This window comes from Crotalus tigris, unplaced genomic scaffold (genome assembly GCF_016545835.1).
Source record: "Crotalus tigris isolate CLP2741 ecotype Arizona unplaced genomic scaffold, ASM1654583v1 scf7180000020588.15403103151:6194809, whole genome shotgun sequence".
Lineage (NCBI taxonomy): Eukaryota > Metazoa > Chordata > Lepidosauria > Squamata > Viperidae > Crotalus > Crotalus tigris.
The window spans coordinates 3,360,557-3,383,351 of NW_024098092.1; the positions used below are offsets into that span (position 1 = coordinate 3,360,557).

The 22,795-nt window shown below is 49.0% G+C and overlaps 3 protein-coding genes across 18 annotated transcripts in view; 2 read left to right on the forward strand and 1 right to left on the reverse strand.

Moving 5' to 3' along the window:
- The window catches only part of INTS11 (integrator complex subunit 11), a 27,487-nt gene extending 19,712 nt beyond the window's left edge, over positions 1 to 7,775 (forward strand). Inside the window, exons 19-23 of the transcript XR_005559644.1 lie at positions 3,011 to 3,113; positions 4,540 to 4,714; positions 5,841 to 6,069; positions 6,209 to 6,350; positions 7,625 to 7,775. The gene's annotated coding sequence lies outside the window, so the exon portion shown is untranslated. The remainder of the gene's footprint in view (positions 1 to 3,010; positions 3,114 to 4,539; positions 4,715 to 5,840; positions 6,070 to 6,208; positions 6,351 to 7,624) is intronic.
- Positions 1 to 10,786, reverse strand: part of PUSL1 (pseudouridine synthase like 1) — a 14,762-nt gene extending 3,976 nt beyond the window's left edge. For 2 of the 6 annotated variants that reach the window (XR_005559647.1, XM_039367263.1), the window contains exons 1-5: positions 9,189 to 9,779; positions 6,203 to 6,260; positions 4,623 to 4,810; positions 2,051 to 2,200; positions 498 to 671 (exon numbers count right to left, since the gene is read on the reverse strand). Coding sequence is in view for 5 of the 6 variants with exons in the window: in XM_039367263.1 (XP_039223197.1) it covers positions 498 to 671; positions 2,051 to 2,200; positions 4,623 to 4,810; positions 6,203 to 6,260; positions 9,189 to 9,247 (629 nt within the window). In the remaining variant the exon portion in view is untranslated. Of the gene's footprint in view, positions 1 to 497; positions 672 to 2,050; positions 2,201 to 4,622; positions 4,811 to 6,202; positions 6,261 to 9,188; positions 9,780 to 10,644 lie in introns of those variants that run through there. The other 4 variants (XM_039367267.1, XM_039367265.1, XM_039367264.1 and 1 more) reach the window with 4 other exon arrangements.
- Positions 10,787 to 12,065: 1,279 nt separating this feature from the next.
- ACAP3 (ArfGAP with coiled-coil, ankyrin repeat and PH domains 3) overlaps positions 12,066 to 22,795 on the forward strand; it is a 78,915-nt gene continuing 68,185 nt past the window's right edge. For 9 of the 11 annotated variants that reach the window (XR_005559635.1, XR_005559637.1, XR_005559642.1 and 6 more), the window contains exon 1: positions 13,042 to 13,514. Coding sequence is in view for 3 of the 11 variants with exons in the window: in XM_039367228.1 (XP_039223162.1) it covers positions 13,468 to 13,514 (47 nt within the window). In the remaining 8 variants the exon portion in view is untranslated. Of the gene's footprint in view, positions 12,207 to 13,041; positions 13,515 to 22,795 lie in introns of those variants that run through there. The other 2 variants (XM_039367232.1, XR_005559639.1) reach the window with 2 other exon arrangements.

The following is a 22,795-nucleotide window of genomic DNA, read 5'->3' on the forward strand; positions in this document are numbered from 1 at the left end:
GCAAAATAGGAGTTTGACTTTCAGGACCACGGAGAACTCTTGGACCTTCTCTGCCAGTAGAGCCTCTTTCCATTTCACACTAAAGTCAAATCCTTAAAAACTCAATTTCTGTGATGCAAATTGCTTAACACCAAACTCTCAAAGGAAAGGTTTCTTATCCACGGAGGCCTATTAATCCAAGTTCCTCCCTGTTTCATTTTCGCTCCATTTCTAGTGATAAAATATTCCTTCCCCCCCTTTCCCCCCCCCTTTTCCTTCCAGATGACCCTTGTCGATCTCGGCGTTTCAAAACCATCTCTTAAAATTAATATTTAAAATGAACATTTTCCCCACACCCACAAACCTCGGTGAAGAAAAGCAATTGCCGCATTCCCACAACGTGGAATATACCCAAGCAGAATACAGTGAGTCTTTGACTAGCAACCACCAGGAAAAAAAAACTATGGGGAAAAGAGAGACGGGAGCAAAATTACAACGGGAGGTCTGGGCAGCCTCACCTGTCCTGGCTGTGCTCGGAAAGGAAGCCCCGGGCAGGCCTCACCTCCACCCAGTTCAGGCTCTTGATGGGGCTTCTCACCGGCATCTCTGAGCTGGCCGAGCAGAAGGTGGAGAAGTCGTGGGTGCCCATCAGAAACGTGGCTGCTTCCTGCATGGCGGCCAGGTTCAGGTGGCTAAACCAGAGGAAGAAGACTGAGGACGTGCCATCAAGCCCCTATTTATTTATTTATCTATTTATTTATTTGTGAGACTTATATACCGCTTTAAGTGCAAGCACTCTCTAAGCGGTGTACACCAGTAAGCAATGTATATATCTATTTACATTGCCCCCAACAATCTGGGTCCTCATTTTACCTACCCCAGAAGGATGGAAGGCTGAGTCAACCTTGAGCCGGTGAGATTTGAACCGCTGACCTGCTGAACACAGTCAGCTAAAGTGGCCTGCAGTACTGCACCCTAACTGCTGCGCCCACCTCGGCTCCTTTTTTGACTCCTAGTGACCCCAACTAGGTCCTTTGAAGATTTCGGAGAAGGAAAATGCGCTGCAAAAAAACCTGCTTCCCTTGGTCTATCTCGGCATCTCTACATAGTCCTACAAATCAGACCTAGCGGTCCTCCCCCAAATATTAATTTTCTTTGGGGGAAACTTGCCAGACTCTTTGAAAGGGTCTAGAGGCTGCAAAGTGAACAGTGGAAAATAGCGAAAAAGCTAACGTTCGCAAGGACGGGAGGACACCATTTCTGTCTATTTTATAATAGCTGAAGGCCCCGGTATTTGAAAAAGCACTTCATAGAAAGGCATTCTGACTGAGGCCCATTTAGAAATTCAATCCATTTTTCACCTGTGTTGTTTTTCTCACGCCGATCGAAATAAGAGCACCTTAATTCTACAGCAGGATCCCCTCGTGCCTAGTAAAACCCTAACCCTTGAAAAAAACTATCCAGAGTAGGATTTTGTTAGGGAGACCTCTGAGAAAGGTGGCTGTACGGATAAAAGAAGAAATCTGGAAGAAAGCAACAGTGAGGTCGCTTCCAACTGTTACCAAGAAAATGGCAGCCACATCTACTAAGGCACCAAGAGAGCAGGTCTCATGGACCGTGGGACCCAATCCCTTGATTGGATTGAATTGACTGACACCGCCATCTTTTTCCCGTCAGCCTGGCTGAGGCTCGGAGAAAACGCGCTGAGCCACGGAGATCTGACGATCCCCAGTGAGACTCGGTGGCTCTTTCAAGTTACAGCTCCAACAACTCTTGGAGAGGAAGCAGATTGTGGAAGTGTGTTCACCCACGTCTTGGCACATCCAGTCGCTGCATAATTTATGGGTGACCTGGTGACGCTGCAGATGCCAAGGTCGTTTTCTGGGAGCCAGCTCAACCCAGATCAGTTAAGATCTTGCAGGCCCAGCTGGGGATCCGCCGTCCCGATCTTGTGTGTCTTCAACATCGGGAATGTTAAGGCTCAAAGTGGGTGTGCAAGCAGGAGAGGGAAGCAAGGGGCCATCTCTTTGTGAACTAGACATCCACAAACTCAGGAGTTTCACCAACTTACCCACGCCAGTTTGCCCAGCAGAGATCCCGTTCAAAGACCGGCAGGTCAGAATAGGCTGTGCAGCCTGTGGCCACCCGATACACGTAGGTCCTGGCTCGGGCCGAGAAGCGGGCGTGGAAGTTGCTGGAAACCCTGCAAGCGCTCAGAACGCTTTCGGAAAGAAAACGGGGGAAGAGGCAGGGATTTGTTTAATTTCTCCGCAGTCTTTCATTCAGTGTGGCTTTATGCAAAGAGAGCTCCCTTCGTTTTTATCCACTCAACCACAACCCTGTGAAGGAGGCCGGGGAGAAAGACGAGAGCGCCCGGCCCAAAGTTACCCAGCGAGTGTCCAGGACTGAAGGCGGACTCGAACTCAAGCCTTCTCAGTCCTGATTCAACAGGCAATCATTCCGAGGGATTCGGTTGCCCGTTTGAGCAGGTCCTCTGGATCTTGGTCCACCCCAAGATTGACAAAAGGGCTTTCTTTAATGCCTCGGAGCAGTGGGGTGGGTTATCAGCCTGGCTCCTCCCTGCTGTTAGGAGGTCCTAGGACAGTGGTTCTCAACCTGTGGGTCGGGACCCCATTTGGGGTCGAACGACCATTTCACGGGGGTCGCCAAACAACGCAGTCCGCCATTTTTCCCCCCCTTTTCCTTAGCTGTGCTCCTCCCTTTTATTCTATTGGCTTTGGAAAGCCAATAGAATAGACTCTCTTGAACAGAGTCTAATTCTATTGGCTTTCCAAAGCCAATGGGAATTGTCCAGGCTGTCTCTGCCCTGCTGAGCCCGCCAAAAGTCCCATTCTGCAAACGGTGCTGCACCAGTTGAGTAGTCCTCGACTTACGACCGGTTGGGGGTCGCGGCATTAAAAAGGTTGAGAACCACTGTCCTAGGATCTGTGTAGCCCAGCCAGTTCCTGACACACACCTCCCCAAAAGCTGGGGAAGGGGCAGATGTCACACCTTATCATTTCTCCTTTAGCAAAGGCTCACCGGCTCTCCAGAAGACAGGGCCTCTGGCTCCACCATTTGGGGAAACCAGAAGTGATGTATTTATTTAAGAAGAAAAGACTCCTGAATTTAAGGTAATTCCTCACGGCCACCCTAGGAAAGATTATATGGTTGGGGGGGGGGGGAATGGTCTTCTTCTATTAGGGTATTCTAAACCTTCCTAACTTACAGGGCAAGTATTAACCTCCAGAAGTTATGGGTGCTCCATCACTGGAGGTTTTTAAGAAGAGACTGGACAGCCATTTGTCTGGAATGGTCTAGGCCGGGGATAGGCAACATTGGCTCTTTTATGACTCGTGGACTTCAACTCCCAGAATTCCTGAGCCAGCATGGGGGAACTATGGCCCCCTTCATGACTTGTGGACTTCAACTCCCAGAATTCCTGAGCCAGCCACGCGGAGGGGAAAGGGAGAGGTTTCCAAGCTGAGCCAGGCTGGCTCAGGGATTCTGGGAGTTGAAGTCCACGAGTCCTAAAAGAGCCAAGGTTGCCTACCCCTGGTCTAGGCTCTCCTGCTTGAGCAGGGGGCTGGACTAGAAGACCTCCAAGGTCCCTTCCCGTTCCCTTATTTGTAGGGAAAAATAATGTAACCTTGGTTTCAGGCGAAGGCACAAAATGTTAGGCATTGCCAGAAAACAATTCTGCAGGCCGGGCTCGGGGGGGGGGGGGAGAAGGGAAGGGAATGCAGAAAAGAGCTCATTCAATGGAAAGCTGGAAAACATGCTGGGTTGGCCTCCAAGTCGGGCTGTCAAACAAAACACAGATTAGGGGACAAAGCAGCTGAGGAGGGAATGACATGAGCGAATGAAGGACCCAAACCTTTTTCATTCTCTTGGCACAGACGGGGGGCAAGGGGAGAGAGGCGAGAGGGGCTGATCCCATGAGGGGAGGGGAGTTTTTCAAACGTTCCAAAACAGGCCTTTTGTTTAAAAACCACACCAGGGAGAAAGAAGCAAGGTTGGCCGTGACCCTGGAGGCACAGGCTTTATTTCATGTCGGTTCAGAGTTCGGGACCCTTGGACGCCCCCCCCCCAACGACATGAATTTGGAGGCTGAAGAGGAAAGCAAGGAGAAGGAACGAGGAGTGTGCGAAGAGACGCCTGTTCTGCCCTTCTCTGGAGTGGAACCGGTTCTTCCCACTGGGGTGCAGCCACGGGGGCCAGAGGACCCAGCTTATGTAACATCCGAACGAGATGCACCTCCTTCCTTGTCCCCAAGTAACTCAGCCCACCGGGAGAGTAGGTGTGTGCGCGCTCTGAGAGAGTGCCACATGGCAAGGATGCCATGACAACGCATGGAGATCGCAGGGGAGAAAGATCTGGCAGCGTGATCCACTCTGATCTTACCCTCAGGGCCACGGAAAGAAAAGCCCGCATGGAGGGGGAATGGACTTGCCCCCAAAATGAGTACTAGAGCCACGGTTTTACAGAATGACACAGTTGGAGGGGACCTTGGAGGTCTTCTAGTCCAACCCACTGAGCTAATTCCATTTACGCCCACAGACGAGCACAGATTTGAGTCTCTGGCTCAATGCCCCACCACCCAAGAGATTAAACCCACATTTCTGGAAACGGAAGAGACTCACCGGATGGGCTCTGAAAGGAGATGCTTGTTGAGCACCTGGACGAGGACGTCTTCGGAGAAGGGGGGCTGCCCCTCCTTCCTCTGGACATCCAGGTGGGCAGTGTTGCAGAGGGCATGCACCCCAGCGTCTGTGCGGCTGGAGATGGCAAATTTGATGGGCTCGGATGCTCTGAGATTTTCTGCAGCCTTCTGGAAAGGGGGGGGGAAGAGAGAAACAGACCCTCAGCTATTGAGGATTTAGATGTCTTTCACTTATAACAGTAAAAGCTGGAGAAAACTCACAGCGGCATCGCAGACGAATTTTGCTTGATGGAGTCTGGTTGTCTGGAAGGTTTTTTTTCTTTTTTTTAACTAGATCAGAGGTCCCCAACCTTCCCAGGTTGGTGGCCCAGAGGGAAAAGGAAGAGCAAGCAAGTTTGCACGTGCGTGCACACGCATGTGCAAATGGGGCTGCCAGCACCCATGCAACGGCTAGCACAAGCAGGGAGTGTGCACACACCGGCCAGCCATTCCAGTGGCCAGCAGACCACGGACCAGTGGTTGGCTATAGCCCACAAGTTGGGGACCCCTGCCCTAGATGACCAAGTGTAAAGAGCTAGTTGCAAATCCTCTGTTAAGGAGGTGGCAAGTTGGAGGGTCACGGCAGAGAACAATTGGAAAAGCTCTCACGGACGGGAATGGGAGCAGGATCCAGTACAATCTTGTTGCAGATAATCATCCCAAGCCCAGCAGGATTTTCTTTGCCTCTCCTGCATTCCCCCCCCCCTCTTCCGGTCTCTCCAAGGCGCTGAGCCGTCCTGGGCATCCATCCTGCTGCTTTTGATTGCCTGGGAAGAAATTCTTGGCTCTGGCACAGACTTTTAGAGTCCAAGAAAAAGATTTCTTTTCCCCCTTAGGCAGAGATCTCTTCTGGATGGATTTCATTGCAAAAAAAAAAAGGGGGTGGGTGGGGGGGTGGGGGAGTACCAGAAAGCTGGGGAGGGGGGGAATGAAAGATTCTAGCCAGGAAAGTAGACAATCCCCTCCCCCTGCATCCCAGCCAGCACATTTAAAAGATGAAAAGCAAAGCACACAATTCGGCCACGCTGGTTTCCCTGGGAGAGCTCCAGATTTTTGAAATCATCCTTGGGAAGAAGCAGCAGGCCCAACTTTGCCATTTCCCCCTTTTACTTTTTTGGGGGGAATAAAACTGCTGAAGTGGCCGTTCCTTTCTCAACAGTGGATCAGCCCTGGGCAAAGGGGATTCCTTGGAAATGAAGCACACCGGCCCGGCTGATCTCTAAAAGATCGCAGCAGCAAGGCCGGATCCGGTGGTTCGCAGTTGGGAGGCAAGATCACCAGGAAGGTCATAAGCTCCGTGGGGCAGTCTAAGGGAGCCCAAACAATCCAGAAGGGGGCAGCGGTGAGCCGAACAAGCACAGAGGCAAGCCAGGCTGACTCCACTCAAGGTAGACGGGTGACTTTGGGTCCTTCTGGGTGTGGAAAAGCTGAGCCGCCCCCCTTTGGAAAGGAGGCCAGTGCAGCAAACAGGACCCCTTTCCCCGTCCCGGGTGAAGGATCCATCCTAAGCCAGTTCCTTACCTCCAGGTGATTTTCCACACCAACAGCCGACATGCCGGAGGGCAGAGCCTTCACACCGCTGCAGAGGGCGAAGACAGAAAAAAGTGAAATTATGCTTTCCCAATGGTGTCAATGCATGGACAAATCAGATGCTTTGAGAAGACAAGAGGTAACCCCAGTCTTGGGTGTTCATCACCCTTTTTCTTTCAAGACTTCCCTGTCCAGCTGTCTCTACTGGATTCCCAGCCATCAGTGGAGAAATTCTGTATATAGAATTCCTTTGATTCCCCCCCCCCCTGCACCTTTTTGGAAATCCCATTGGCTTGTTTGCCCCTGGCAAGTTCCTCAACTACATACCCAGGTCTCTTTGTGCTCAACGTTAGCACACCCAAAGGAACAGAGATGTGCCAAAACTAGCAATTTTTGAACCCAATACCACAGCACTGTACTCTTTCCTACCGGTCATTGTTGAGCAGGGACATCCCCACAAAATTAACTTGTTCAGCTGCCTTAGTACTTACGGCTGTTTCTGTTATTCCAACAGCAGCTTCTGTTCCCCTTTTTTAAAGCACAATACAGATAATTACAGTAAGAATTATTATTCCCAACTCATTATCTGCTTTTAGCCTCAAAGTTAAAGCAAGCAATAGCTCTGAAGGCAAGCACCAAAATATATCCACTCAGGGTAGGTTAAAAGAAGAGTTTTTGCTAAGAATGAGTGGCACAGGCTTTTGTGTGAAATAATTGCCTTTTTAATAATATGCCTAACAAGGTTAAAAAGCAAATGAAAATATTAAAGTGGCAGGTGCCGACACAAATCCATATATGAATAACAGCTGTCACTGACATGCTAAATTCCAATTATTTCAATTCTTCCTGCCATCACTCAACCTGGCAAATGTCTCATTGCCTAAGAGCGGGGGTTTTCAGACTGTATTCTGGGAGCCCTGAGGTTTTGTGAAAGACTTAAGAGCAAAAAAATAAAAATAAAATAAATAAATTTGAACCCAGCCGTTCTTAGCTCCTGAGAGCTTTGCCTCTCTATCGTGATTCTGAGAACCATTAAAAAAAAAATCTTAACAAGTTTCTTGGTCTAAGAAAAGTGGAAAACCTCTTGTCCAAGCTAACAAATTAAGACAAAAATGGGGTGTTACCCAGACTGTCAAAACTGGGGGTGGGATGTGATCATCCTTCCTTATTCTCCCAAACGGCTGAGTTAATCTATGCTGTGCCCCAACAAAGGATTTCAAAATCAATTCTGGAGCAGAGCTGCATGTTGCTGAAACTTGGCTGGGTTCCAACCGTATGGAAATGCAGTATATTCCCCCATCTCATTTGGTATGGCTACGTCAAGCCTTGCGGTTCTTGAAAGATGAGCCTCTTGATGGCTTTCCCCATTCCTGTGCTATTAAAAAGTTCAGACTGTGTTGTTTCTCTCCTTAGTGACCAGAACAACAGAGTTTGGAAGGGATCTTGGAGGTCTTCTAGTCCAACCCCCTGCTCAAGCAGGAACCTTACACCATTTTAGACAAGTGGCTGTCCGATCTGTTCTTAAAAGCCTCCAGGGATGGAGCACCCACAACAGATGGAGGCAAGTCTTTCTGTTGATTAATTATCCTCACTGTCAGGAAATTTCTCCTTAGTTCTAGGTTGGTTCTCTCCTTGATCGGTTTCCATCCATTATTTCTTCTCTTTATTATTATTATTATTATTTATGAGACTTATATACCGCTTTAAGTGCAAGCACTCTCTAAGCAGTGTACACCAGTAAGCAATGTATGTATGTGTGTGTCTATATATATATATATATATATATATATATATATATATATATATATATATATATATATATATATATTTACATTGCCCCCAACAATCTGGGTCCTCATTTTACCTACCCCGGAAGGATGGAAGGCTGAGTCAACCTTGAGCCGGTGAGATTTGAACCGCTGACCTGCTGAACACAGTCAGCTAAAGTGGCCTGCAGTACTGCACTCTAACTGCTGCGCCACCTCGGCTCTTGCCTTCAAGTGCTTTGGAAAATAGATTTGACGCCCTCTTCTTTGTGGCAGCCCCTGAGATATTGGAAGACTGTTATCACCCTGGGTCCTTTTCACTAGACTAGACCTATCCAATTCATGCAACCGCCATATGTTGTAGCCTCCAGCCCCCTAATCATCTTTGTTGCTCTTTGGTGGCCAAACGGGAGGCAGTATATTCCAAGTGGGGTCTTACGGGACAATGCATTTCTTAGTAGGCAAAAGTTTACGTCCCCTCATGGCAGACCGTGTAATATTGACGGTATATTTGTCTTGTAGCTACATTTCTAAGCCGGAGCACAAGACTGCTGTTGTAAAAACATATCCAGCCCTGCAGCAAATCCAAAGGAGCGTAAAGCTTTAAAAGAAATGTTTAAATGCCATGCTTTCCAGCCATTTTGTCTTCCACAGTGGGATGAATCAGAATGTCCGATAGATTACAGGGTTGTTAACTTTTGCTCAGAATCCAAAAGCAAAGAAAAAAAAAACCAATAGTGGCATGCATTTACACACGACTCCTTCAATTAAGCAATTTATTCTCTTCTCTTCAATACAAAATAGCCGAGTAGAAGTCTAGAAGTCCATGCTCGGCACATGGGCCAGGGGTTAAGGGCATTAGTAATAGTAATAGTAGTAAAGTTGGAAGGGACCTTGGAGGTCATCTAATCCAACCCCTTGCTCAGGCAGGAAACCCTACACCATTTCGGACAAATGGCTGTCCAGTCTCTTCTTAAAAACTTCCAGTGTTGGAGCATTTACTGCTGGATTTATTCCTAGGGATTGCAATGAAAAACTTAAATTTCTTGCATCTATCCTTCTGCATTTAATCCTTAGATGACTCCCAAGGACGTCCATCATTGTTTTCTCCCTTGTGGTTTTTATTTATTTATTTATTTTTGCCTCTGAAGTCTTTTATTCCCCTACCGCCACTTTTAAGATTGCATTTGTCTATACGCTGTTCCTCTTACCTATATTTGGCCCCGAAGTATTGAAAGAAGATTAAGTAGCGAGTTTTGGTAGAGTTCATTTCGGCTTGCCCCCCCCCCCCAAAAAAAAATAAAGTTGCAATTTCGACCAGAACAGGCGCGCCTGGAAAAAAAACGCGTGCCCAATGGTGGCAGAAGTGACTCTCTCAAGCAAAATAATTTTTTTTGCAAAGCAGAACAATTGCTCGCCTCTAAAAATGTCTTTTTTTTTTTTAATTTGGCTTTAAAAATGCTTCTTTAATGAAACAAGACAAGCCACCCGGCTGCTGCCTTCCTCCTGATCCAGGACTTTTTCCACGCTCTAGGCGCCTGGGGATAAAGGCCCCTTCCAGGTGTCTATCCGGCTGCCTGCCCCGCTCGAACACATTACCTCGACCGCTTTCAGACATGCTACACGCGAGATATTTCTCTTGCTTGATTTATTTCCCTTCTCCCTCTTCCCCGGGGTCGGTAATGGATATTTCCCAGTCCCAACTGGTTACCTCTTTGCCAGGCAGTCAGCCGGTCACCTAAGCTCGGTCCTACTGAAAAGATAGGGCGATTGCAAGGGGACCTAAAGGGGGCGGCGTCGCGCCTTGATTGCAACCTTCGCCTGTAAATGGCACGGCGGCCAGGAGTGGGAGGGGCTTATTCAGCCGGAGCTTTTCCGAAGGGAGCTGGGGAAAATTCCCAGCCTCGCAGAAAAACGCCCAATTTCTTTTGTGCAAAAAAAAAAAAGTCCCAATATCCAAGCAAAGTTGGAAAGCTAGGTACGTTTTTTTTTTTTTTTTTTTGTGGTTCTGGGCATCCTACGGGCAACACCTCTGACCATGTGCAGAATTCTTTCTCTCGGTGAGAAATATTCCAAAGCACAGAAACATCCTTGTTGTCTGTGGGTGGATTGTGGAGACAAACAACTCTTAATTATTTACCCTCTTGTCAGTTATTGAGGTAGACTCTTTTTAGTAATGGAGGTTTCACTAAAGAATCATGGTGAACCTCTGACCTTTATAAGCCCCTCTCAAAGTGATGGATATGAGGTTGAATCTGCAACAAATGCCCATTTTCTCTATTACATATGGAGAAAAAACACTTTCTGAGTGACGCCAGAGAGAATGTATGGGTGGATACTGACTATATCATGTTAGCCATGGTTAGTTTGGGGCTTGTTGTTGTTGTTTTTCTCCCAACTCTCCATTTTGTGAACAGTCCAAGAATAAATTCCTAGTTGGGCCCGCAATTCTTTTTGGCAACTAGTGAGAGCTCTGCTCCCAGACAGAAAAATGAAACAGAAATGAAACAAATAAACAGCAGCCTCAAGGCTTGGCAACCGTCAGGCATGAGTGCTTCTAAAAAGACCACCCATTATGATACCCACCACAGACGTCTGCCTCTATAAAAACTCCAGCTTTTGGCTTAAAAATAAACAAGCTTCTATCCCTTTTGATTGCAAAGATACCTTCTGTGTTAGAAGGATGTTTTGTTATATTCTCTGGGCTGATGTGATTGAATTCGGCTGTTCTAGAGAGGATCAAGATGGAGAGTCCCATTCAGGCATGAAAGCTGCTCTTTTGAGTTTATCCTGCCTCTCTGGGTTGTCGTACAGCTAAAACAGCTGGCTGGCATCTGGAAGAAAGTTTGAAAGCTTCAAATTAAGACCCGGAAGAGAACTAGCAGGAAGTTGCAGTTAAAATTATACTTAAATTCTTCTACGTAAGGAAACACTGATATATACACTCATTCATTCTTGGCGAGGGAAAGCCTGATTTTTATAAGGCCAGCAATAACTTAAATCTACTACAATTGACCCCCCCACCCCCCCCCAACAAAGGCTGGGCTATAGTGACAAAAAGATTGCCAAATGTAACAATCAATTTTGTGTGTCACTTGGAGTTCAGAGAAAAAGGTTCCCACGGCTTTGTGTGACGCAGGGTGAGGATTAAACAGCACGCCCTCTGCTGCTGATTGCTGTTGAGGCCTTACCCGTGCTAGATTACTCTGATCTGGGCCCAAACAGTCTTTGAGAATGCAGAATTGGAAGGCGATGTCCTCAGGGTCTTATTCTAAATCCCCCTCCCCCAATCTGGAGGGCTTCAAAGGAGCAGGGGGTGAAGCATTTGACCCATGTTCTATGGCCCAAAAGGCTCGTAAAATTACAGTCTTTAAAAGAGTCCCTACTTAGGAGCTTGGGAAGACAGCGGTGGGTCATCCAAGTAAATTTTGGGAAGAATTGACAGGGCAAATTCCTGGTATGTTTTCAAACATCCTTGCAATCCTGAGGGCTAGAAACTTGGCTTGTTTATAAACACGCCACCCAGCCCGAAGGAAGTCCCTTGACTGTTTCAACATGAGACATTGTCCTGTTTTACACACACAGAGACAGACACACATTGATGAAGCAAAGGACAGAGTAATGAGCTGGATTCAGGTTCTTATTTAAGAGCAGATTTCTGAAAATTCAGTCGGGACTGACTGCCTAATACTTAAAGGCAGTGTCCATTCTTGCCTTTGTGTGTATGTGTGTGTGTGTGTTTGCGAACAGCACATGATAAAATCAGCAGCTCTTTCACTGCAAGGCTGTTTCCAGCTGCAAATGACCAATCGGCAAACGGTGGAAAGAGCCACCATCTCTGTGGGAAACGCCTTGTTTCAAAAAAGGCCGCTCAGGCCATTGTGGAGGAATTTGGAGCACAAACTGCAGTTGGATTCTCTCTCTTTTGCCCCAAAAACTTTGGATAGGAGCTACTCTTTGACTAGGCTGAATCTGGGGGCCTTGCTGGGGTTTAGGTCAACATAACCCATGGGAAACTTTCTGAATCTGCAAAGCGCGTATCAATGTCAAACTAACGGAGCCTCCTTGATGTTTTTTTTTTTAGCTCCCCGGATGAGCTCTGGAGAGGAGATGCGGATGAATTTTAGCTGTTGGGGGCTCTGAATTCAACTGTCTATACCGATTTATTTCTGTGCTTCTCCAAAGAGAGGTTCCCTTCTGGACCATTTGTCCCACAAGGATCCCGCGAGGTAAACTAGCTGTTGGCCCTGAGGTTCATCTCCAGGTAGCCCTTGACTTACAACAATTGGGCCCCCCAAAATTCGGTTGCTAAGCGAGACTTTTCTTAAATGAGTTTTGCCCCGTTTGACCCCCTTTCTCGCCCCGACTGTTAAGCGAACCCCTGTTCAGTCAGTTCACACGGTCGTTAAGTGGATCTGGCTTCCCTATTGACTAGTCCAGCGATTCTCAACCTATGGGTCGCGACCCCATTTGGGGTCGAACGACCATTTTACGGGGGTCGCCAAACAACGCAATCCGCCGTTTTTCCCCCTCGGGGCGGCGCCGCGCATGCGCGGCGTGTGACAGGGGTCACCGTCGCACAAAGGTTGAGAACCGCTGGACTAGTCAGAAGGTTGGAAAAAGGGATCACCTGACCCAGCGACTGTGTAACCGTCATAAACAGGAGTCGGTTCCCGAGCGGTTGAATTTTGATGCTGCAAGTGTGCAAAACAGTCCCGTCCGCTTTTTCGGTGCCATTGCCGCTTCAAGCGGTCATTAAATGAACTGCGCTGTAAGCCGAGGACCACCTGGACTCAATTGGAGTCTAAAACCATCACCTAACCCACAGGCCTGTTTCACCTGTCGGGCTAAGCCCTGGCTTGCTTGCTTGTGGTTTATTGGAAAGCTGACCTCTAAACCCGCGTCTAGAGGCTGGCTTAGCCAGAGCGGCTGAGATAGGCCAAAGGGGGGGGGGTGCCCGAATCCCGGTCCGTTCCCCCATTCCTTTGGGCCGATCCCCCCCCCCGGCCCAGTTGAGGGCGGGGCCAGCGCGCTCCCGGCTGCCACCTAGGGGCGGTGGGAAGGTTTGCAATCCGGATCAGCTGGCTCGGCGAGGCTCGGAGCGGCAGCGCCGGAGCCAGTCAAACGGGGCCGGGGCTGCAAAGGCGTCGCCCCCTCGCCGCCTCCGGGGAGCTGGGCGAGGCGGCGGCGGCTGGGCGTCGCTGGTCCCGGAGTTGGCCGACGCTCCCTGGGCTGCTGACAGCTCGGCTCCGCAGCCTGCCTCCTCTCTCTCTCTCTCTCACACACACACACACACCCCGCCTTTCTTCCAGGCGGCCAGCCGTGCGCCAAGGCGAGGGCGTGCGCGTTGCGCAGGGCGTCCCCGGACCGGCTCGCTCGCTCGCTCGCTCGCTGCAGCTTCTGGGCGCGCGGTTGGAGATGCGCCTCCCCGGCTTGTGAGCGGCCTCTCGCCCTGCCTCCCCCCCCCTCTCCCCACCCCCGGCGGCCAAGATGACGGTGGAATTCGAGGAGTGCATTAAGGATTCGCCCCGATTCCGGTAAGGGAGGCGTCCCTTTCCCCCCCCCCGCCCCAACGACCCCTTTGCAAAGCGGAGCCGTTTTCGGGATTGCGCCCGCCTTGCCAGGCGTTTTTCTCGCCTGCCTCGCCGGCTTGGATCGGTGGGGTTCAAGGTGGAGGGGTTTTGGGGGGAGGGGGCGTTGCAATGGTTTCTCGTGGGGGGGGGAGACACGAGCGGCGAGGGCTGCTGCGGGTTACTCGCGCAACACACACACACACACACACACACACACACACACACACACACACACACACACTCTCACTCACTCACTCACTCCTCACCCGCGCACCGCGCTCGCCTATTGTTAAGAGTCAGCCTCGCTTCGGACGACGTCCCCGCCGCCGTGTTAGCCGCGCGAGGAGGCAAACGGGGGGTGGTTTTTCTCCCGTTTGCCTACAGCTGCTTGCACGGGGTGGGGTGGAGGGGTGGGGGAATAGGGAAGGTATCCTTTAGGGCTTTCCTTTCTCCCCCCCCCCCTCCCCCGTTCCCCGCCTTCTCTACCTCATCGGTAGATTTCCCTGGGGAGAACAGCTCGGCTGCTTGGTGTGCCTCATGAGATCTAGTCACCTGGCTGGCGTTTTGCAAGGGGCCCGGCCTGGTGGCCACACGAAGCTTGGTTCCATTGACTTTGCTGGGGGGGGGGGGAAGAGTGGCATGCGCATGGCTGGGCGGTTGCAGGAGCCCCACGCCAGACGGACGGCGGTGGTGGAGGACCAGAGGCCTCCGTGCATCTGCAACCGGCCATCGCCAGCTTTCTTGTCTGGTGTGAGAACAAATAAAGGAGCCTGGGGGAAAAATGGATGGCGCAGAAGCATCCCTCGAAAGCCAACTTGGACCCTGTCCTGTGTGTGTGTGTGTAAAAGCAGAATGGGGAGAGCAGCTTGGGAATGGGTTTTGACCCTCTGCCCCAGACCCACGGTGGTGACTTGGAAGGCGGGAAGGGACTGCTGCAATCTCCCCCTCCCCTCCCTTGGTCACATCAAGGTCGTCCGTGGCCACGCGCCTGTGTGCTAGAAGGGTGGAGGCTGGGAGGGGGAGACAGGCAGGGCTGGCTGCCATCGTGATGCACACGGGCTAAATGGACAGGCCGGGATGCGCTGGCTAAAAATACGTTGGAAGGGCAGGATGGCTCAGCGAAGGGGGAAGCCAGCCCTGTTCCTAAAGCTGGAAGAGAGCAGTGTGTCAAATGTGTGTCAAATGCTTGCTGGCGGACGTGGGAGCGTGCTAATGCGTGTGTCTGTGAGGATCAGTACTGTATTGCTATCTCTTATTTATTAGGTATTGATTGAAGCATGACGTCTGCTCCACTTTTCAGCCCGAAAGGTTCCCAGAAAAGAATTAAAGGCCTTTAGGCTTACACTCGGAAAAGACACAGCATAAGAGGATAAAAGGAGGGGGAGGGAAATCCCTGAGCCAGCCTTGCTGAGAAGAGAAGGAAAAGCCAGGGGTCACAAGAGAACCCGTAATTTACTGTCATTCCCCCCCCCCCACACACACCTGTTAATTTCCTCTGGGAAGCTGAAAAGCAGGGAAAGGGTGGCATGTAGTCTCTGAGCATGCGCTGAAAGGTACCAGATAGATGGCTCTTTGATGGCAGAGGAAAGCTAGTTTCCTCTTTCTTTTGCTCGGCCTTTCGGGATCGCGTTTTTTGCAGCACTGTTCTGGTGCAAGGTGATAAAAACGGAGGGTTTTTTTGCTTCAGGCCCTACCATCTGGATCAAATTTTCTTTCCTCTTGGCAGTGGCTTCCCTTGCGATCCTCCAGGATTAAGATTAAATATTAAGCACTCGAAGCAACATTTGCTTGTTCACAGTTTAGGAGCTTCTCTGTTCCCTTTAGGGATTAGGTAAAATTTGAATGCTCCAGTTCTTCTGTCCATTGCCTCCGTTCCTTCATTCATATATGTATGTATGTATGTAGGTAGGTAGGTCTTTGGTTATTCGGGTTTTCTCCCGCGTAAAATTGGAAGTGTCTTGGCGACGTTTCGACCAAGTCCCCTTCGTCATCTTCAGGCGGGTGTTTTCGGCTTCGTGCTTTGCTCCTCGAAGCACAAAGCCGAAAATACCAGCCTGAAGATGACGAAGGGGACTTCATCGAAACGTCACCAAGACACTTCCAATTTTACGCGGGAGAACACCCGAATAACCAAAGACCTACATACAAACACCCGCGAAAACCTCAGAAAACATACATATACATATACATATATATATATATATATATATTCTCATCCATCCTCTGCTTGCATGACAAGACCAAAGTATATGAGTTCCTAGAATAGGACTGGGCAATTACGGTCCCTTTACGACCTGTGGACTTCAACTCCCAGAATCCCAAGCCAGCCGTTCCTGATGAGACACTCAGGAATTCTGGAAGTTGAAGTCCACAGTGTGAAGGGGCCATAATTGCCCACCCCTGTTCTAGATCATTATTTAAGGACAACTTGGTCTAGGCCTGACTGCCGCTGTCCGTGGTACTCAGGGTACTTTAGATCCCCAGAATTTGCAGGTGTCCCCCTTCTTTCTCTTCAGGTGTGGCCGGCTTTCCCAGCCACACCTTTGCCATGTGAGAATGCAGAAGAGGATGTTTGATTCTTGTGGGGTTTACTGATGGGATCCAATCCTACTTTTTCAATAAGGCCATACGGATTTATTTTGCGTACTACCACATGTCCTGAGCTGTTCCATTCTCTGTGGAATCTCTCTTCAGATGCTAGGCAGAGCTTCTCAATGGGGGCAGGCAGAATTCTTTCCTAGCCTTACCTGGAGATATATCCAAACCTCCAGGGACTTTTCGCAAAATGAAATTGTTGAAGCTCGCATTTGTAGTCTGACCCGGGTTCTTGTGGGTATGCAAATATGTGTTTCCTCCACGAGAGAATTGTGGTTTGCCAGCTCTCTCGGTGCTTCTGAGACAGAGGTATATTGGAGTGACTTTCTCGCTCTGTTGGCTGGGAACAGCAAGCCAAAATGATGGGAGAGCTTGCCTAGAAAAACTGCATTACGCTTTTGAGGGATTGGGGATTTCGGAACAAGAAGAATGGCCTTATTGACAGAAGGCAACCTATTTGCTAGACGGCGCTGAAACTAGCTTGACACAGCCTGCTGAGTGCAGTGTGGTTTTCCTTTCAGGTTATTAGACACAGCATTGTTACTTGTTCTTTCCCCCTTAATGTTCAGTTGTTTGAGTACTGCTTTGAGAAGTGTACTTTACAAGCATCCAATTAAAAAAAAAAAATTGGTCTGGATTGGGAAAACTGCATTCCGTCCGGATTATAGAGGCATGTTGGTGCTCTGATGTAAGTTGCAGACGTTGCTGGCCCTGATGGGATCTTGAGCTTGCAGAAGACGGAGTCCTCCTTCAGCTTGTTGAGTGAGCAGGGCCGGGGAGTTAAAGCTCGTGGATCTTGCTTTAAGCCCCCTGCGTTCTCTGCTTGGGAAAGGAAGTGCTGTGGCTGGGGTTTTTTTTGGCAGCCGACTTACCCAGAAACTAAAGATGCTGTTCTACCTTGACCTTTCCACGTTTCCAACTTGGCTGTGTGATTTGCAACTACAGGCAAAGCAAAAAGGCTCAGATGTTAGAGAAACGGGCGTGCACTGTGCAAAATGAAAGGCGAGGGCCTGTGAAATAAGAGGAGTGCAAGACTAAGAGAGCATGTGAAGAGAGGTCCCTGCATACTGCTGCTTTTGCACCCGGGCTTCATTCGAAATGGAACTTTGGAGATGAGATCTGCACAAGGCTGGTGAAACGGGGCCAAATTTGGGCGGAGTTTTTCCACTTGAGTTGATCTTTTTTTCCCCCCCTTCTGGCAATCTAACCTGGCAGATCAGTGGCTGTGTTTCAGTTCTGTTGCACAGAGGAGAGAGGTGGGTGGGCTGGAAATGCATCCTTGGCCATGGGCCAGATCAGTGACCTCACTGATCAGATAGCCTCCCCCTGTGGCTGTGACCCTTTGTGATGGGACTCGGGAGGTGGAGCGTACGGGCTTTGGTGTGTGTTTATTTAACGCATTGCTGTGGGGCTCGCCATCTTTCTTGGGATGTGCTCTTTCGAAAATCCCAAGCTGTCTGGTGTCGTGGCAGCTACCTATAGTTTGTGCTGAGCTCTTCACCATCACCGCGGAGTTTACCACATTTGGCTGGGTTAGGGGCAGGGGGGGCTGCTTAGAAATTGGGTGGAAGATCAACAGGAAAGCTCAGGGCAGCTAGACTGGCCAGGAAGTGGAGAAAGCATCCTAGAAAAAGGCAGCAGGAAATTGCGTAACACAACACGGACAAGAAAAATAGAGGGATGGGTGTCTATAAAGCCACCAAGAGTTAAACTCAGTCCAAAAGAGACTGAATATTTATTAATGTAATTGTTGCCCAAGTGGGCAGTCCAGACGGATTCAAAATGGATATCAAGGGTTGGGGGGGGTTTTCGGTACAGGATCTGGGCATCTTTCAACACTGGGTTTCAGCTTTTGGATCAGATCAGGGCAAAATGTTACATCGTTGTTTCTTAAACTTTTCCAACAACGGAAGAATGGACGGTTATTTTCTTTTTAAAAAATGTAGAATGCCTGTGGTTGCTGCTTTTTTTTTTTTTTTTTTAAAGAAAACTGGGGGAGTAACCGGAATACTAAAAGAAAGCATATTTTAATGATACTCTGCTTCTTCCTAGCTTTTAACGCACTGATGATAACTCTCAATAGAATGAATGAGTTTGTGTGTGATGGATCATTTCTTCTCGCAGGGCTTGTGAGGATTGTTGCAGTTTATGGGTCATCTGTCCTGTTGGAAGGTTGATTTAAATGTATTGTGTTTGAAAAGCTTTGCAAACTTAAAAACCGGCTGTTTTGTTAGCAGCCCTGTGGAAACATAGCTTGGGAAGGTACAGCAGTGTATCCCTTTTGACGCAGAAATAATGTGATCGTGATAGTCCTCAGCCACAACTCAGCCCAACATTTTGGTTGCTAAGCGAGACGCATGTCAAGCCAATGTTCTCCCCATTTTATGACTTTCCTTGCCACAGTGGTTGTTAAGTGAATCTGCCTCCCCCATTGACTTTGCTGGTCAGAAGGTTGCAAAGGGGGGGGGATCACGTGACCCTGGGAAACAGTGCAACTGTCATAAAGACGAGTCGGTTGCCAAGCGTCTGAATTTTGATCACGTGACCACGCGGATGTCACAACAGATATAAGTGTGACAAATGGTCTCAAATCCCTTTTTTCAGTGCCGTTGTAAGTTTGAACGGTCAGCAAACGCACGGTTGTAAGTCGAGGACTGCCTATAATGGTTTGTTTCCTGGGCGCCAGGTGTCAGAAAAGGTTTTGGAGCTGAGTGGAGTGTGGAAATGCCAGCAGCTGGTAAATACCCAGCCTCCTTTTTGAATTAAAATATAGCCTTTCCGATGTTGCGTATTCGCTTTCTGGTTTCTCTGCATATTGTTTGCACTTCTTCATGCAGATCTGTGCTTTGGAAAAAGCCGTATTCACCGTGGTTGTGTCTTATTTGGAAATTTATTTGCAGATTTTTTGGGGGGGGGAGTGTCCCCCAAAAGATGATGACCTGAGATAGTATCACAGTGGGTCCCCAACCTGACGCCCTCGGTGGGAAGACAGTTCTTGGTTCTCCCAGTTCCCATTTCATTGACACCGATTGGGATTTGTGGAGGCTCAGCTCTATAAAATATCCAGCTGGGGGAGGCCAGTGGGTCAGTCTGAAAATAAACAAATCAAAGTCCCATAATGGCATATTTGCAATTCAGAGCTTGCCTGCAGCATTCAGGTCTCATTTCTCTCTCCTAATCCTTTTGTCAGTTGGTTTTCAAAATGTGAATTAAAATGTGAACAACAACGGATTTGGTGAGCAAAGGCAAGGAGGCCCAGATCCTGTAAGGACTGGGAATATAAGAAATACACAACGAGTGTAAAGTTAGGGGAATCTTTGTGGGGTTGGTTTGTTGGTTAAAACGTCGGTTGTGCAGTTACCTTGAGCATAGATTTCGGTAACCACAGATATTCAGAGAAAACAGAAGAGTGAATGCGTAGTTGAGGGCGATGGGGGTTGTAGTCCAGCCCATCTGGGAGAACTAGGCTGCGAAAAGCGGATCTGAAATGATGTTTTGGGGGAGGCATATAAAAGTGAATTTAATTCTGTTTAATTATTTAAAAAAAAAAAGATGGAGAAGAACTGCCTTAAATCTGTGCTGATCCTATCCAGGTTCTCAGCCTGGTTGGTGCAATGTGGACCTTGTAGAGGCAAGCCTAATTTCAAGAAAACAAACCTAATTACCTGGAAAGACCTGTTTGGAGTGCATTTTTTCCCCTTTGGTTCTGCTCGGCGCACTCACCCAATCGGCACTCACAGCGTCGCCCGAATGAGGAGTCACGGCCCTGACGTCAGCCGCCACCGAGTGGCTTGGCTGACTCAGTGTCACCTGGGACGGGGGATGCCGCTCAGATCTACGTTAGGAAAGCTGGAGGTTATTTTGTCCTTTGGGATCCCCCATCACACCAAACCACAGCTTGCTTCATTGTGGGCTGGTCCTGAAACCTATTTTTAAAAGAGGCATCCAGCATTTTAATGTCTTTCAGTGGGGATGTGTTGGGAGTAACTTAGCCATTTCGGTTTTGGAAGCGTGGGATCCCAGGGTGGCGCCTTCAAAACGAGGGATGAAAAAGTTATCACTCCAAATAAAATTAAACCCCTTGCTCTCCTCTTATAGGATTAGCTTGAGGATATCCTGGGGTCCCGAGTTGTATTTTGCAGGGGTGCCCAACGAGATCTTGTCCCCGTTGTCAAGGCTGCACATCCCCGATCTATTTAGATCGCCAACTGCCACCTTGGGAATACAGTTCTCGCTTTATAGGTGAAATGTTTCCTTAAAAACCAACATAGAGACCCCTGCCTTTGTTCGCCTTGCCTCAAACTTTTAAGTTAGTGTCCACCGCTGCAAACCTTTATTCTGGAATTGAGCCAGGCTCAAAAGCTAAGCCCTTTCTGTCAAAACTGATTGGGTGGATTTAATCCTCGGGAAAATAAACACAAAAGGTGGGTGTCTGTGTGAGACGGCTGGATTTGGTGGTTCGCGTTGAAAAGTTCTCAAAAGTTCTGGGGTTGCCGTTTGCTTTGATCCAAGCCAGTGTTTCTTCCTGCTTTGGAAGCTGCACCCAAAGAGAGATGCGAAAGGATCTTCCTTAAATACGTGGTTGATCCCTGGGGTGTCACCCAGGGCTCTTTCGTGGAAGTGGCTCTAGCCAGAGCAGACACAGCACCTGCTTTGTTCTCCCTGGGAATCTCTTGGGCCGGCAGGAAGTGGGGGGCTGGCTCCTCCGCCGTGGCCGTATCCTGAGGGGGCATGAAACGGCCTTTTGTAAGAGGCTGGCCAGAACGGAGAGGCCAGCTCCTCATCCTGGAGCCGGTTCCGACGGGGCTGGCGGAATACTAAAACTGCCTCAAGGTCCTGGTGGATATACAGGTCGTTCTCCAATTATGACCGCAGTTGAGTTTCTGTCGCTGAGCGAGACAGTTGTTAAGTGAATCACGGCAATTGCTGAACGAGTCACACGGTTCTTAAGTGAATCCAGCTTCCCCCCTTGACTTGGCTTGTCAGAAGGTCGCAAAGGGGGATCCCGGGACGCTGCGACCGTCATAAATAACAGTCCGTTGCCAAGGGTCTGAATTTGGATCACGTGACCCTGGGGGGGTGCTGTCACAGTTGCACGATCGTTCCCAAATCTGTATGAATCCCGGTTTACCGCTTGGGATTTCTGAAACGGGAGGGTGCGTTTACAGCCATCCGTCCCTTCAGTTCTACGGATCCCGTGTCTCTGGAGAAAGGCAGATACATCCCTTTGCGATATAATAATAATAATAATAATAATAATAATAATAATAATAATAATAATAATAGTAATAGTAATAATAATAAAGTTGGAAGGGACCTTGGAGGTCATCTAGTCCAACCCCCTGCTCAGGCAGGAAACCCTACACCATTTTGGACAAATGGCTGTCCAGTCTCTTCTTAAAAACTTCCAGTGTTGGAGCATTCACCGCTTCTGGAGGCAGGTGGTTCCACTGGTTAATTGTTCTCACTGTCAGGAAGTTTCTCCTTAGTTCTAGGTTGCTTCTCTCCTTGCTTAGTTTCCATCCGTTGCTTCTTGTCCTGCCTTCAGGGGCTTTGGGGAATAGCTTGACTCCCTCTTCTTTGGGGCAGCCCCTGAGATATTGGAATGCTGCTATCATGTCCCCCCTTGTCCTTCTCTTCGTTAAACTAGACATCCCCAATTCCCGCAATGTTTTAGCCTCCAGTCCCCTAATCATCTTTGTTGCTCTTCTCTGTACTCTTTCTAGAGTCTCATATTCAGTCCTGCTCCACTTGGAGACGGTCCCAAAGAGGGCTGCCAGCAAATGGCAATGCTGGAGAGTGAGGGGAGGGCATTTAGCAGAGAGCAGACTAAAATCCAGAGCCCGGCCAGGCGGTTGTGCTTTGTTGTGACGACCCCTCCAGTTTCCCCCCCCCCACATACCACAGCGTCCTCAAAGGCTCCCCTTGTTTCCAACGACCCCCGAGAAGCCCCGGGGCTGATGTGCCTGGCAGAGGTTCCCCCATTCCCTTCTCCTCCCTTGACACTCACATGGGTGAATCTTGTTTTAATTTCTTCACGATATTTGGCTTCTCATCCCCCTCCTGCCCCATCACCAGCCGCAAATTCTTCTTCTTTTTTTTTTTGGCTTGCTGATCAGCCCAGGATCATCTGGATCATCTGGCTGGGGTGGAGAACTTGTATGGTTGCCGAGTCTCCCGGGATGCCCTTTCCCCTGAGCTGAACGCCCGGTGACGAGAACGGGACACTTCGAAAGGCAGGAAAAGAGAGTGGCTGTTCCAGAGAGCCCCCCTGAAGCCATCATTCCCACCCCATCTTTGACAGCCCCCTAGTTCTCATGTGACCATCCATGGAACCGCCAATTCTTTCTGTTTCGCCTGCCTGCCTCCTTCCCTTCCTTCTCCGTGTGTGTGTGTGTGTGTGTGTGTGTGTGTGTGTGTTTTCCATCTTGAACTATAATTTCAAAGTGACTTGCAGGAAGGGATACCCTCCCTCCTGACTTTAAAAAACACACTAGCCTTCCTGATGATATGGCTTATCAAGCAATGCATTATTCCTTTGGCTAGAGGGTATGTTGCCCATTCAAGTTTCTAGTCCCTATGTTTGGGGTTGTTTGAAATGTAATCCCGTTTAAGAAGGACTTTTTCAAGTTTGCCCCTCCTACTTCAAA